The sequence below is a fragment of the Oreochromis niloticus genome, linkage group LG9 (genome assembly GCF_001858045.2).
Source record: "Oreochromis niloticus isolate F11D_XX linkage group LG9, O_niloticus_UMD_NMBU, whole genome shotgun sequence".
Taxonomy (NCBI): Eukaryota; Metazoa; Chordata; class Actinopteri; order Cichliformes; family Cichlidae; genus Oreochromis; species Oreochromis niloticus.
In genome coordinates this window covers 35,042,780-35,058,993 of record NC_031974.2, presented here as the reverse complement: position 1 = coordinate 35,058,993, position 16,214 = coordinate 35,042,780, and the positions used below count along the sequence as shown (strand labels likewise).

Here is a 16,214-nt window from a genome sequence, read left to right as displayed (position 1 = left end):
CACGTGTGTTAATGGGTGGATGACTAGTTGTGTAAAGCGCTTTGGGGTCCTTAGGGACTAGTAAAGCGCTATACAAATACAGGCCATTTACCATTTGCATTTTATTATTATCTCATAACACTTAATCACACTTTAATCAGCTACCATCTCTCCTGTGGACTCTTTAATGTCTACAGGCTCAAATCAGCACAGCCCTGCCCTCCAGCACTATCAGCAGCAGGAGCAGCAACTCTTCAACAGCAACATTGTACCCATCAGGTAAAACATAGGCTACATTTGCTTTGCATTGTCCCCACCTGGTGACAATGATATAGTATGATGTGATTCCATATTTGATTCTTGATGAATGTGGGTTGTTGTTATTCAGCCTGGGTCTATGTGCCCCATTTTAACTTTCAAACATCTCTGCACAGCCCTGCTCTCGATCCTTTAGTAAAATCAAAACCTTCAGAAGTCTTTATTCAGGATTGTACTCCAGTAATTGGTACATCCTGCTCCAGTCTGAAGTCACACAAAATAAAGACTCACAGAGATTATGAATGCACAAATCACACAAATGTGTTTCACTTTTCCAAGGTATATTGTTTTAATGTAATTAAGGTGTAAAACTTACCAAACATTACTATATTTAATGAATTAAGTCACAATTATATTGCTATGCTTTATCTTAAAAAAGAAACATTATTCTTGTAAAACCTGATATGCTATGCCTTTTCACGTTCTTTTCTTTTGGTTGTCTTGTTAGCAGACCCATTATACTGACACAAACAGTAAAAGAGACTCAAAAAATTACAGAAATACTAAGTAAACACTAAAACTGCACATCTCATACAATAAGGCTTTGAAAGAATGGAATATTGACAAAACATAGGTGCACATCACACAATGTTCCTGACACCTGTAAAACAGGAAGGCATAAAAGTTATTACAAATGAACAGCTGGATTTGAAAATAACCCAAAGAAACATTAGCTCACACAGGTTGTCTCACAAACATTTGAGACAACCTGTGGCTACATCCAGGGTGACGATTCTTTAGTGGTCTACTAGTTTGCAGAAAGCACATTAACTAAACAAAACAAAAAAAGTCTTTTGACAAGTTTGTAAGCTCTGCAACTGAATCTTACCTCTTATTCTGATGAGTCTGTGTTCACAGAATGATGCAAAGTCTCCTTCAGCTGAAACACAGGATACACAATCTACAGTAAAAAAGCGAGATCACATTCATGTAAATATTGTAAATCATTATGTCAGTTTTCTAGGATTCAAGAAAATGTCACTAGTTCAGACACTTCTAATGTCAAACTCCGGTGCACCATCTTAAATTAAAAAATGCCTCATAAGCTGAGAAGTGCATGTAAAATGTGGATTTTCTGAAAAGTTTACATTAGTTTAAGACTCATATTTTAATTTGTCAACTTATAATTAGTCACATGGACAGTTTAGAAACATCTTCTATTTCACAATCAGGTTAAATTTAAGTAGTGAGCTCGTAGTGCAGGCAGCCGAAGATACAGAACCCATGATTTTTGTCACAGTTCGGCTGTGTGGCAGGCAGGATTTATCGACACATAAGAAGATAAAAATGGGATTTTTTTCTTACTCTCTGCAAGAAGCCTACTATATCTAGCTTGTCTGCTTTGGTGGGAGAACCGCCCTGACCATCACAGATGCTCTCAGACCCAGGAACTGACTGTCTGTTGGAATCCAGTCCAGGTTTCAGAGTCTTCCAGCCTTTCCAATCAGAAATGTGGCTACTCTGTATGTCAGCTGCGGTGAGCAAGGGTAGCAAAGAGCACTGAGTGGCTACTGTCCTGTTGGGCATGGGGTTAGATGATGATGTGGGGACTGTTCCAGGTAGAAAGACTTTAAGTTGAGAGCAGAGGAGAGATTGTTCATCCAACAATCTGTGCATCTTCTACTCCAAAACACAGAATCAGAAAACATAAAGTTAAAAAAAACAAAATTATATCGGCCTGCCTATCTGTCTCAGGAGATGAATTTTGTTTTCATTAAATGTGTTACCATTTTCAAGCTTTCATCATACTCATAGGCCAGTTCTTTTAACTGCCTCTCCAGCTCCCCAGCCTCTTGTTTTACTGCACGTCTCAGCTCTTCGATGTCCCGAATCTTCTCTCTAAACACGCACAACACACACACACACACACATTTATTGTTGGGTGCATGAAACTGTATGGTAATTATCACCATGCTAATGCTCAAAGTTGGTTATCATGCGGACCAAAAACCAGTGAGTGTTTTTTAAGTGTACACTCATAGTTACACTCCAATGGATGCATCTGGGCGCCTTGAGGCGACTTTTGTTGTGATTTGGCGCTATATAAATAAAATTGAATTGAATTGAATTGAATCTGGGGCAATTCGGGGTTCAGTATATTGGCCAAGGATCCAGAAAATGCTCAAATAAATAAATACTGGTGAGCATTTAAAACTGCTAAATTACAACCTATGCTAATGAACTCCCAGGGTCTATAACTTGAAAAAAATAGTATGAAGATAAAATATACTACATATACCATGTGTAAAAAGAACAATCTGATTCTGAGGTGGGCAGACGGTCAGAATTTTATTAGCACCTCACTCACTGATTCTATGAGAAAGCTATACGTCTACTGCATCCTCTGTGAAACTAAATAGAGAAATTCCAAGAGACTGACAGCGTACTCAAAGAATTCTACAACAGTAGAAACGTAACTACCATGTGTGGAAAAAGCTTTTAGGACCTCACTTTTTTGCAAGGTCTGGGACCCTTACTAATGTTTTTGCCAGATTTGACTTTGATTCTATACGTGCAGTTTTCATAATAAATTAAGGTTCAAAAATGAATACTTTAAATAACAAAATATATTATTATTCCTAGACGGGGACTGCTAACTGATAAAACCTGTTTCTGAAAGGACTTTGGTTGCGCCTGTAGCCAGAACACATTAGATTCCAAATAGAAATGTATAAAATATTTTTGTACCTGTCCTGGTCAGAGAGACAACTGTACACAGCAGCCTGGTCTTCAGAGAGTTGCTCCTCCATGTTACTTAGCACAGACCAAAACTGCTGCAGACACAGCAACATCTCCTCCAGCTCATCCAGAGAGTACTATAGAGAACAAAGACACAGTTACCATTAAAAAAGAAAACATCTATCTGTCGAAGACATTTCACCTCTCCGATAAGCTTCTTCAGTTCTAACAACAAATGGTAGAAAGTCCCAGGTGTTTAGGCCCCAGTGAGAATTGTCACTAAAGAGGGTTGTTGACCTACTATTGATCATAGTCTCATCACATGAGCCATGGAAACTGTATTCCCTGGATACTATGGTCTCTTGGTCTCTTTCAGCTGAATAATGTGCCCTGCTACAAAGCAAAAATGGTTCAGCAATGGTTTGACGAGCACAAAAACGAGTTTGAGGTGTTGACTTGGCCTCCAAATCATCCAATCTCAGTCCAATCAAGCATATGTGGGCCTCCATGGATAAGACTTCTTTGGCAATAGATGGGACCAAGAAGTCTGATCCAGCAAAGAGGCCCCACCTTGTAACCTACAGAATTTAAAGAATTTGTTGCTAACATCTCGCTGCCAGATACCACAACACACCTTCACACAGCTTAAGGTTGGTTTGTTTTATAAAACACATTATACCTTTGATGGATATGTTATCAAATATGTTACTAAATATTAATTATAGTCTGTTAGTAATAATCCAGTTGCACAAGTGACACAGCAGAGAGCATTATTTCTTAACAAGACATAAGTATATATGGATATTTGCATGGCTCAAGTGTCTCTTTAGTGTTGTATTTTTGTCTGTTTCATAATTTGGATTTTTCTCTCTTTGGCTACACTACAGTTGGCAGAAAAAGCTTTTCTTGTGTAATAGCTAGCTAATTACTCACTGGTGTATACACAGTAGACCTTTCCAGGACTGGACTTCTAATCTGGCATACCGAGCAGTTGCCCAGTGGGCTGATGCAAATTTGTGGGCCGAGATTAGAGATTAGATTCATGCAGATTAGATTCATGCAGATTAGATTCATGCTCTGTGGTCAAATGGTTCTGCATGTGGGGTCGTTACTAAAAAACATATTACAAAGAACACTTTTGTTAAAAGTAAAACAATATGTTACTCAATTACTCCAAGGAGAAAGTAATTTAATATACTACTCATTACATAACTTTTAATGTTACTCACTAAAATAGCTGACCAAAATAACTGTCTCAAAATTACCATTTAACAGTTTAAACCTGAGGCTACCGCCCCACACACCAACACAAATCCCTATCCTAATGAAGACGCACATATAATCTTTATCTCAGTATTTGGGTCTATCATTTTATAATTTTGCTCTCCATTGCGTCCATCGGAGTGTGAATGTGTGTGAATGTTGGTTAGATTGCACTTGAGTATAGAAGTGCTTGTATGAGTAGGTGTGAATAGGTGAATGAGGCATGTTGTATACAGTGTTTTGAGTCCTCAGAGAGAGTAGAAAAGCACTATATAAGAATCAGTCCGTTTATATAAGAATCAGTCCATTTACACGAGTCCAACACCACAAAGCAAAAGCTTAGCGTTAGCATGCCATCTTGCTATCTTAGCATTAGCATGCTGTCTGTGCAGATGCTTGCAAAAAGCCAAAGTTATGTTAGCAGCATAATGCAGCTGTTTCTGTCGTGGAGGCAGCTTCCGCTTTACCATCGCTCACATCCTTTTGTGCAATAAAAATAAAAGTTGTCCATATACACTAGCATTTTCCTCCTCTGACAAATGAAGTCAAATCAGCTAGTTGTAGTGGAACCAATAAGCAAGATTGATAGGCAAACAGCCTAACAATTCCAAGGAATTGTGCTTCTGGAACCGGTTCTTGATTTCCATCCCTAATAAACAGTGCTGGTTATCCGGCATACCGGGTATTTTCCCAGTGGGCTGACCCACTTTTAGGCCAATGAGTTGAATGCATTGGGCCAATGAAAGATGTGCAACATCGGGCGCTGACAGCAGCCCATTTGTTCATTTTCATTACTGACACTCTTTTGCCCAATCCGATCTCATAACGCAACCTGGCGCTCCCCTATCCTCGCTGTGTGCTCACGCACCTTGTAGAACAGATTTTAGTGTGAAAGAACGGCCAAAAAGGTGGAGCTGTTGGTGATGTTGCACTGTCAACAGTAGTAACAGCAACAACTAGTAACCAGCCCTCACGGTCACAGGAGGCTGCTGTTTTTAGCACCAGATGTGGAGAAGTGTAGGAGGAGTGAAGCAGTATGGGTTTTTTTTGTTTGTTTGTGTTTAGTTTTGATTTTTTGAGCAAACACGAAGGGCTGCCTGAAACAAAATTACCAGTCCCATTCTAGCCGTGCAAATAAATAAATAGGTTTCGCTTAGATTGCAGGGTTGCTGCACACCAGCCCCACAAGCACTGACAGCAGCCCATTCTTGCCCAATCAAATTTCTTAATGCAACCATCCCTGCTCCTACTTTCCCTGTGTGCCCAGTGCACCTTATTGAACAGTTTAATGTGGAAGAACTGGTTGATACAGACAAACTCACAGTCATAAGAACCTTCTGTTGGTAGTACCAGCTGCGGGGAAGTGCTGGATGAGGGACAGCAGTCCCAATAACTTTAGTCCTCGGGCCCTAAAAGTTCAGCTCTGATTGGAACTCAAATTCTAAACTACTTCCATCAGTCACTGCCTATCGGCCTTGGTCTGAACCTGAAAAACTGTAAGACTATAGACATAAAATAAAACCAAACCTTACTCACTGTGGTGCTTAAATACATGTAGTCCAGCAACTGAAGTTATAAGTAAAAGGGTGTGTATTTTTTTATGAAGGTATCAACATGAATCTATTTGGCTAAGTACACAAAATAAAGTTAGGATACACTGGACAGTGTGGTATTACTCACAGGACTGTTTCCGAAAGTGTGTTCCTTGTTGTTACTCTTGTGAATACAGCAGGTATGGTCACAGGAGCAGCAGCATGCCATGGTGTCTTGCTGATTGCCCTCCCAAAGTTTCTTCTGAGTTTCATTTCCATTTCTGTTCATGTCTTCTTCCTGCTCATCCGGCCACAATCCTGTATCTACAGATACTGACTCTGTCTTACAATTTATAGCCATCTCAGGGATAGTCTCCTGTGATTTCCAATTGTTAGACAGGTGAAAGAAAGAAGGAGATGAAGAGAAGAGCTCTTGATGTGCTGGTTTTTGTGTCATTCCTGGGCAACTCATGGACAAATTCGTTTTGTTTGGAACAGCATGAAGAGCCCCATATGATAAATTCTTGGTCAGAGTATTGCGCTGAATTTGCAGGTCTGTCCATGACTGGACAGCACGAAAGGGGCTGGAGGTGTCCAAAGGTAGAATGATAGGGAGACGAGTGCTTTTTGACTCAGGAGTGTATGGAACATCCTTTCTGTGGACAATATGAGAAGACAGATATGACGGCATTTGAACTGAAACAGAACGATTTGATGGTCTGACATTCAGGATTGCAGACTGGGATGTGGATGTCAATGAGGAAGGTACATCCAAGGAGCCATTTGCAGCTCTTGAGGTCTGGCCTCTGTCTGTGTTTGCTGAGTATGACAACGGTAAAGGGATGGCATTGCCTGTGGAAGAAAATGAATCTACAGGAAGATTTCCAGGAGATCCGTCTGAGGCTTCAAAGCTTCCTGACGCTTCAGGGGTTGGATTGGACAACTGGATGGGTTCTGCCCAATAGACTCGCCCTTCAGTATCAAGCTGCTGAAAAAAGTCATCTAAATCTATATTCTCATTATCAGAGTCATCTACTGAGGTTTCAAATACCAGATCTAAGTTCTCAATCGCAATGAGATTATTGGGTTTTACTTCATCTCTGCTGTGTGCCTGTGCAACTTGATCGTGTAAACATATGTAACTCCCGGGTGATTCACTTTCTTTACCAGCAACGTGTTTTTGATAGAGTTTTCTAATATCGTTTTGTTTTGTCTTTGCTGACATGTCATCATGCACAATAGAGGAGTTGACCAGTGTATCCATTTCTGACTGGCTTTCTACTTCAGAAGGTGAAGGTGCAGAACCTTCTGATAGATTAGCGGGAGTTTCTGTGTCTGAGATGTAAACGACAGCTTCTTGAGAAACTTGGGGACCATGTCCCTCACTTTCTTCCTGTTGTTTTTCATTCCTCTGAAATTTTTCCAACAGTATATCATTCATCTTGGCATTTGTACCATTTTGGATCTGACAGGATAGAGCAAGATCATTGTTATCATTGTGAGAATGCTGTCTGTTCTTTGGGGGTAAGACTGTACTATGCTGTTCAGAGACAACCTGCTCTGACTGGTCTGAAATTTTTCCTGAAGCTGGGTCTATGAGATCATTTTGATGATGTGATTGTGATGACACATCAGGCTGACAAACTGGGATGTAAAGTTTATAAGAAAGGGAGGAAGGTGTGGGAAAACCTTCCTCTAATTTTGAGAAGTCCAAAACAGGTGGTGCTGATGGATTAGCTTTGTCCAAATGAAAAGAGAGCAAAGGGAGACTTTCATCCTCTTCCTTTTGTGTACCAGCAGTTGACTTTGAAAAACTTATTCCATCAGAATCTGGAAGAAAAGATTTGTTTTTGTTGCTTTCGGGAGTTTGTGAGATTAACTTGATTAATTTGGGAGAGACCAACGTGGGTGGAGAACAGATTTCACTATTAGCAGAGTGAGGTAAATGAGGAGAAGTGGGAAGCTGAGACGATATGGCACCAAAAGAAGAACTTTGTATTGAAGCGGGTGGAGACTGATCCTGATTTGGTGCTCTTTCAGTGTTTGCAATTTGCAGGTCACAACTTGAGAGAGGCAGTGAGGCAGAAGCTATGGACGAGCTCGATTCTATAGTAGAATCTGGTGAAGGACAGGGTGAGGAAGGGAGATATTTATTAACACCACAAGAGGTCATTGTTGAGGCAGGGATGGGAGATTTGTCAGTATGAGGAGAAAAAGCAGAAGACTCTGGTTTCTCACTGCCCTGATTGTCGGCACTCCTTTCTGAAAACCCTGAACGAGCCTGAAATCAAACAGGAAATACAGTCAAACATCTAAACGTTCAAATGCTCTAAATATACTAAATAGCAACTTAGTATACTCTATGATCTAGTGTCAGTGTTATGAATTAGGGTAGTGCCCTGCATTTCAATAAACTTGAAAGACTGTGAGAAAAGTGAGACTGCATTGACAAGAGAGGAGACCTTGATGATTTCAGATCCTGATGATGCCAAATGAGGGACCAGTGGTATAAAGGGTTCTTCTAGAAAGCCACTGCTGTCTGACTGGCAGCTGTTGGTCCGCATTAAACCTCTCACTGCTCAAACATATGAAGGAGGAATGAGAAGACAAAGAGAAAGAGGACATGGAAATATATCCACAACTTATCAAAATCTCTGGTATTTGTCTCAACACTGGAATTTAAAAAGTTTTAAAAACAATGTTAAACCATTGTGGAAAATGTACTTTTTATTCCAAACTTTCTTGAGTTCTATTGTTCCCAGGCCAGCTAATAGAAACAATCTCTCCAGCATGTCCAGTGCCTACCCCAGGCTCAGACACCCTTCAGAGAAAGAAATTTGCATATATAGTCTCATTCTTTTCATCAGCACCCACAGCTCGAGGTCATAGAATGAACCGAGATCAGTCTGCATATGGTTTTTGTTTGCAGTGACCACAACACATGACCACAACACATGCTAGTTGAATTGCTGCGATAATTGTATGGAGCTGAATATAATGGATTTAATTGTTTTTAACCCTTGTTCATTGTAGCTTTTTGTGTGTTTTTTTCTGTGCGCTGTTTTTTATAAGATTGTGACCTCACAAACTTTGAGTTTCTTTGCAGGTTTACTCCAGATTGGTCGAATCCATGTATATCCATGACACTTGGTACTATGAACATATGGGCATGTCAAAAATCCCGGTCCCCAACAGCTTTTCCCTTGCAGCAAATGACAGCAGCAACATTATTCTCTTGTTCCTTGTGGAGAGACCCTTAGCTTTGCTTGGCCTTGTGTCTGTTAGCTGGTTTGTTGCTAGTAGTCCTTGTAAATAGCTTAATTTTCTCATTGTGTATATATACAGATCACTGAAACGTAAGAGGTGAACTGCTTTTTTGCTCTGAACACTTGTTCTCCTGTTGCTCATTTAGGGAGTTAGGTTTAGCATATGCCTTCTGTTTGTTTAGTTTTTTCCTTATTTTTTTGTCACATAGGAATAAGGTAGCACAGCTCCTTGAAAGGTAGCCGCTTTTGTTTGTTGTTTTGGCATTGGTTCATCCTGGAGTCAGTTACTGGTATTGCTTGTGACCAACTATGTGTTAATAAACAATGTCTTTGACAGAAAATTACTGGTTAGACTCCACCTCGTTTTGTGACCACAGTAGGGACTCCCTTTGAAGTTTATACATTCCCAGTAATGTGCAAGATGTCCTACTTATCCTTGGTCTTTGCTTCCTTCCAGGAAGGCATTTTGGAGATTCTCAAAGTACTCCCTTCACTGCCCTACTTTATATAAATGCCCTTAAGCTAAACATAATGTTTATTATAGACAAACTGAAAGAATCACAAAGGTTCAATAATAGAGACGAGACTCTGTACGCTCAGGATTTAGATTAGGCAAGCTGTTCCTCCCAATCACATCCCTCCAGTTGTCATCACACCGAAGTCCCCCAGTTTGACAATGGATGCCCCAGACCACTTTGATCTTGTAGTAGAATTGTAGTAGAAAATGAAAAACAGAAACGTTTCTGTCATTTAATTGTTTATTGCTTAATTACGTTGTGTAGTATGAATGGCCATAGGGTAGATTTTTATCAGCAGGAAATGCTGTAAAACTTAGCAGATCAAACAAGTTAAGAAATAGTATCATTATTATTATTATTATTATTATTATTAATGCTCAATACTGAACTGAGACTTATTTTTATGCATTTACTACTAAGCTTAAATCCAAGCTCTCCCATCTATCCTGCTCTCAAACGTTTGCTGTTGTAGTCGGATGTAGTCCAGTTTATTGTCCAGTGATCAGACCACACAGCGGGAATTTAGAGATTGCTGCATCTTTGTTTTTACAGAAGCATGGCTCAGTGACAGAGCTCCAGACACCACCATTCAGCTACACGGGCTCATCTCATTTCGTGCAGACAGAAATGCAGCTCTGTGCGGTAAGACTCCTAGTGGTGGCTTGTGTGTCTACATGAACTTGGAATGGTGCAAGAACTCTGTGCTCGTTTCTTATTACTGCTCATTGCTGGTAGAGTTTATGACTGTTAGATGCAGACCTTTTTAACTTTCCTCGGGAATTCACTGCTGTGTTCATTACAGCAGTGTAAATGCCACCCAGCACTAGCGCTAAGGGGGGCAATCAGCGAGCTGCAGAACTCACACCCGATGGACTGTTTATTATCACCAGAGATTTCAACCACGCAAATCTCAAGTCACTGCTTCTGAAATTGCATCAACACGTGGACTTTGCGATGAGGGGAAAAAATGGGCTCGATGTTGTTTATACAAAAATTTCAGCATGTAGAGATCAAAGTCTCGCCCCCACCTCAGATACTCAGACCACTTGTTATGCTAATTCCAGCATGCAGACCGCTTGTCAGACGCTGGAAACCGGTTCTGAGAAAGGTGAGAACTTGGCCTGCAGGAGCTCTCTCTGCTCTTCAGGACTGTTTTGAGCACAGTGACTGGGACATGTTCAGGGAAGCTGCAAGAAATGGCGACTGCACCAACTTGGAGGAGAACACATCATCTGTGACCAGCACACAGGCAAGTGCATCGATGACGTCACTGACTCCAAGATTATCATAGCACGCTCCAACCAGAAACCGTGGATGACTGCAGAAGTGCGTGACCTGCTAAAGACTCGAGACTCAGAGCAGGCAACAAGGCGGCCCTGAGAACAGCGAGGGCCAAACTGTCTCAAGCCATCAGAGCAGTGAAGCATGCGCATGGCAGAAGAATCCACAGCCACTTCCAGGCCATCACCAACTACAGGAAGCAACACCTAATAATAATAACAATAATAATAATAATAATAATAACATTTCTTCACACCTCCCTACTAGATGTGCTGAACAACGTCTATGCAAGGTTTGACGCTCAGAATGATGTGTTGGTGAGGAAGTCCCCCCCCCCCTCACAACAACCAGGTTCTGTCGCTGACCTCTGCTGAATGAGGAAAACTCTTCGCAGAGTTAGCCCACAGAAAGCTGCTGATCCAGATAACATCCCTGGGAGAGTGCTCAGGGAATGTGCAGACCAGCTGATGTCCTCACTGACATCTTCAACCTCTTCCTGAGCACTGCTGTTGTCCCAATGTGCTTCAAGGCGAACACCATCGTTCCTGTGCCAAAGTCCCCAGTGTCCTGCCTCAACGAATGCTGTTCATAGACTTCAGTTCAGCATTCAACACAATCATTCCTCAGCACCTGATTGGAAAACTGAGCCTACTGGGCCTGAACACCTCCATCTGCAACTGGATCCTGGACTGTATGACAGAGAGGCCTCAGACAGTCCGGAATGGTAACATCATCTCCAACACCAGCACACTAAGCACTGGAGCCCCTCAGGGATGTGTGCTCAGCCCACTGCTGTTCACTCTACTGACTCACGACTGTGCAGCAATGCACAGTTCGAACCACATCATTAAGTTCGCTGATGACACGGCTGTGGTGGGTCTCATCAGCAAGAATGACGAGTCAGCATTCAGAGAGGAGCTGCAGCAGCTAACGGACTGGTGTAGAGTCAACAACCTGTCTCTGAATGTGTACAAAACAAAAGAGATGATTGTTGACTTCAGGATAGCACAGAGAGATCACTGTCCACTGAACATCGATGGATCCTCTGTGGAGGTCGTCAAGAGCACCAAATTCCTTGGTGTCCACCTGGTGGAGAACCTCTCCTGGTCCCTCAACACCAGCTGCATGACTAAGAAGGTCCAACAGCATCTCTACTTCCTACAGAAGCTGAGAAAAGCCCATCTCCCTCCATCTATTCTCACCACGTTCTACAGAGGGACTATCGAGAGCGTCCTGAGCAGCTGCATCACTGTCTGTATGGTAACTGCACCGTATCGGATCGCAATACCCTACAACGGATAGTGAGAGCAGCTGAGAAGATCATTGGAGCCTCTCTTCCCTCCATCACAGACACTTATGGCACCCACTGCATCTGCACAGCCACCAGCATTGTGGAGGACCCCACACACCCCTCACATACACTCTTCATCTTGCTACCTTCAGGCAAGAGGTACCGGACCATTTGGGCCCTCACTGCCAGACTGTGAAACAGTTTCTTCCCCTAAGCCGTCAGACTCCTGAACACTCTGGGCCGACACACACACACCTTCATACACCAAGTTACTTTTTACACAATACTCAGTCTTTTTGCACATTTCTATTGCACTGGGGGGGGGTTGCACTTTGTTTTTTTGCAATTTTTGCACATTGCACTTTATGTTCTCCTGTGTTGATATGTAGCACCATGGTCTTGGAGGAATGTTGTCTCTGTACTGTACCACTACACATGGTTGGAATGACAATAAAGCCACTTGACTTGACTTAATGGGAGAACACACATGAGGTTTAAGCCTTGGACAAGTTTGAAACCTTATGTCCTCCACAATAAAAATGGCTGAAAATAAACACAGGTATGACTTCATCCAGTTCCTAATTTTATAAATTCTGCACCCCGCTTTGCAGTCTCCAGTATCATTGAAATGCAGCCAGATGCTGCTCATTTTACATTTTTCTCTCAGTTCCCCACTTTTTTCCTGACATGCTTGCATTTAAATCCGCCTCCCCGTCTTTCTGTGTACCTGGCCTGTACCACTACACTTGCTGTCTTCGGAAGGTCTGCCTTGGCATATGAAATTATCTCGTGGGCCAGATATGATTGTATCACAGATAAAGCAGGTCAAGTCCAAGACAGATACATTTTTTTGGGTTGTGCGAAGATCTTGTAGAAGTTCCTCTTAGTGCTGCTTAGTGCTTGTTTAATCTTTAGACCAATGAAAATGTAAGTGTAATAGCTTTTCCAGGAACAAAAAAAACATGAAAGTTAAGTTGGAAACTTAAGTGGTTTGAGTGCTTATAAAAAACAACCCATTTAGCATTTACCATATAGGTCTATAATTGGATAACATCTCAAGCTCTTCAGTGTAGGTTCAAGTATAAGTCAAGTGTATTTGAAGTATAGTATGGTCAAGTGTATGCTTTTTAAGCAAAAGCTTAATTAGATGTACCTAAAACACAACTGTGTAAATATTAAACATGCTCTGGTCTCTGCACTTGAGGGTGGAAGAGAGCAAAGCAATAAAATTCCCTCTATCACATATTAATGCTGCAATTACAACATGATGACGATTGATGTGATACTTGGTTTGACAGCAATGATCCAAATATGAAAATGACCAAAGCCTGTAACAACTTTGCATATCTGGATCATGGTAGACTCTTCCATGATGGTAAAGCTGCATGCAAATAATGTATTTGTGCTCTGTTTATGTCCATGAATTACATACCTACAAAGAATCCCAGATGTTTCATGTATGAGGAAGTTTTTATCCTTTTATAATTGGGACTGAATAAAAAATAGTGAGTGAATAAAAAACAGCACTGCGGAAAAGAATGAGAAGGTATGCAGAGATTTAACAGATCATGTAGCACCTGAATGAAGCATCCACTTTGTCCTCTTTCCATGTTACTTCTATGAAGAGAAAACTTTGCTGATATTTCTTTAATTGCTACAGTCTTGTTACTTTGTAATTGTACAGTTTTACTAACCAAAGTTTTCTGCTCCTCCCACGTAGCTCACTGCGACACTGCTTTCATCAAAGCTCTGTATCTAGAATGAGATATGAAATATAACATGTGTATGATTAGTAAAACTCACAGGAAGTCAACACAGAAGGAAAAATATTAGATATACAACATAGACCCTTAAGAGTTAATAGATTGTTGCATTTTAATATCTGCAGGAATTATATATATATATATATATTTATAATTATATTCAGTTACTGTTTTAAAATAAATTCCAATGTATGAAATCATTTGGAGGGAGTGGTTGTTCTAGTGTAATGGGAGTGTCATATTCTTCCCTTTGCATATCAGCTCCTTTATCAGTCCTGTCTCACACCAAGTTAGGGATTGAACCTTCCATTTAGTAGATGATCAATTCTGTCTGTTGAACCACAGCTGGTGGCTGTGGCACTAAAATAATTTTGTCTTTACTTTGACATTTCTCTATATAATCATGTAATGAACAAAGGTAATCATTTGAAGGCTAGACTCAAGGTTCCACTTATCTAATTCAGGGTTGTGGGCAGGCTGGAGTCTATGGCAGCAGTGAAAATAATGGTCTCTTAACGAACAACCCCTTAATGCCGATTGTATCATATTTGATAGATACAGTTTTTTGTGAGTTTTTGAGACTTCTACATCCTGAGTGTTTTTTCCCTCTGAAAAACCTAATTAAATTGCACAACACATTGTTAAGCAATTATTTAAAAAAATACCAGATGTAGCATAAATGATACAAATTAAAAGTCATATATGGAAATTAATATGTAATTAATTTTGTAAACAAAATTGTCAGATAGTTCACTAAACTCTCTGTTTAAAAAAACTGTCAATTTTTTCATATTTCAGGTTTTAAGGGGTTCTCTGTTCTATAACAGACTTAGTGTTGCCTTCAACTTGCCTCCTCCATTTCAAATGATTCCCTGATCTGTCCTTGGCTCTTCTTCCTCTGTAAAAAAGATTTAGCTGCCAAGGGGTGACCTTCTCTCAGGGGTGCAGATTTGAACGCTCCCTCCTGGGATAGTAAATAAACCAAGGGATGTTGGGATTGAAGGTCTGGATCATTTCCTTGTTCCTCTGCCAAAGGACTCAGAGACGCAGTCTCTAGAGAGCCTGCTTTAACTCTTTTTAAGCAGACGTTTTTGTCTCTAGGGCTGGGTGTGGGTTGTTGTGACTCAGATGCAGGAACACAGTTGGCAGCAGGTATAGTCAGGCCATGGGTTTTATTCCTGTGTATTTGGCCAAGTGACTTTTTTGATGCTCGTCTGAACAGCATTCCCATGCGCTTTCTCCTCTCCTGGGCCTCAGGGGGCAGGTCTTTTCCTTGTGTTGCTTTCATTGGAGAGGAGGAAGATCCTATAAAGCTGGAGAATGCTGTAGTGACCTGCTGTAGAACCTCAAGTTGTCTAAACCGATCTGAGATAGGAAGAAAAAAGCAAGAAAGTATTGTTGTCAGAAATATGGACTTGATTGTACAACGTATAGCGTCACAAAAACAATGTCCCTCCATTGGTTTTTGTATTTGTACAAAGCACAAATTTAGTATTCCTTGTGTGCACTGAAGTCTGATGCCTTCAAAATACTTTTGAAAACAGGGTTTTGTTTGTTTTTTCACTTCTATCAAAAATTTGAGTTTGATGGGGGCTTGACTGTGAACCAGATCTCATCAGCCTCCATTAGTGTGGACCTCACTGATGCTCTTGTGACAGTATGAAAGCAAATACTTGAGACCAAATTTCAATATTTTATATAAGAAAAAAGGAATCAGTTGGACTCACTGCTGACGTCTGGGTTCTCCAGGTCCAGACGGTTTTTCTGAGCCTCTAGAAACACTTGGAGATTTATTCCTCTTGCCTGAGACTGATAATTAATGAATCGTGCCGGAATGCGTCCAGAGAGGTCAGGTTCATCACAGCCAAAGCCCAGGTCCAAGAGAATCTCTTCTGGGTCGTCGTTCCATAGGTTAAGTACATCCATCACACTGCAAGTATGAGAAGGTATAATTGCTCAGAACCGATTAAAATAGTTCCAGTTGTATAGTTCTGTTGTGTGTCGGTCAGTGTTTAACCTGAGTGGTCCAGAGTGACCTGAAGTTGCTGAGCTGAAGCTGTTCCACCTACTAAGGGCTGGACCTGAGCTACTCCACCTGTATGATACAATCAAAGCATGAGGTTTTATTTGATTTAATACATTTATATATAAATTGAGGATACTTAACAGTATTTTAAAATATTAGATTTGAACTGATAAACTAGTTTCATGATTTCAATTTGTCATGAAACAGCTGTGTGCAGCCAGACTGAGGGAGACGCTGACCTAAATACACAGAGGGATAACAAGGAAGTGAGAACACACGAGGAACACAGCTGACATGA

The 16,214-nt window shown here is 40.9% G+C and overlaps 1 protein-coding gene across 2 annotated transcripts in view; it reads right to left on the bottom strand.

The window, feature by feature from the left end:
• Positions 1-251: 251 nt before the first annotated feature.
• The window catches only part of itprid1 (ITPR interacting domain containing 1), a 29,260-nt gene continuing 13,297 nt past the window's right edge, over positions 252-16,214 (bottom strand). Inside the window, exons 7-19 of one of the 2 annotated variants that reach the window (XM_019354576.2) lie at positions 15,908-15,985; positions 15,618-15,820; positions 14,741-15,255; positions 13,822-13,882; positions 13,705-13,744; positions 13,560-13,618; positions 8,234-8,346; positions 5,920-8,052; positions 2,986-3,113; positions 2,025-2,136; positions 1,603-1,917; positions 1,127-1,177; positions 252-898 (exon numbers count right to left, since the gene is read on the bottom strand). In XM_019354576.2, coding sequence (XP_019210121.1) covers positions 1,130-1,177; positions 1,603-1,917; positions 2,025-2,136; positions 2,986-3,113; positions 5,920-8,052; positions 8,234-8,346; positions 13,560-13,618; positions 13,705-13,744; positions 13,822-13,882; positions 14,741-15,255; positions 15,618-15,820; positions 15,908-15,985 — 3,805 coding nt within the window. In that variant the 3' untranslated portion in view covers positions 252-898; positions 1,127-1,129. Of the gene's footprint in view, positions 899-1,126; positions 1,199-1,602; positions 1,918-2,024; positions 2,137-2,985; positions 3,114-5,919; positions 8,053-8,233; positions 8,347-13,559; positions 13,619-13,704; positions 13,745-13,821; positions 13,883-14,740; positions 15,256-15,617; positions 15,821-15,907; positions 15,986-16,214 lie in introns of both variants that reach the window. The other variant, XM_005462305.4, reaches the window with a different exon arrangement.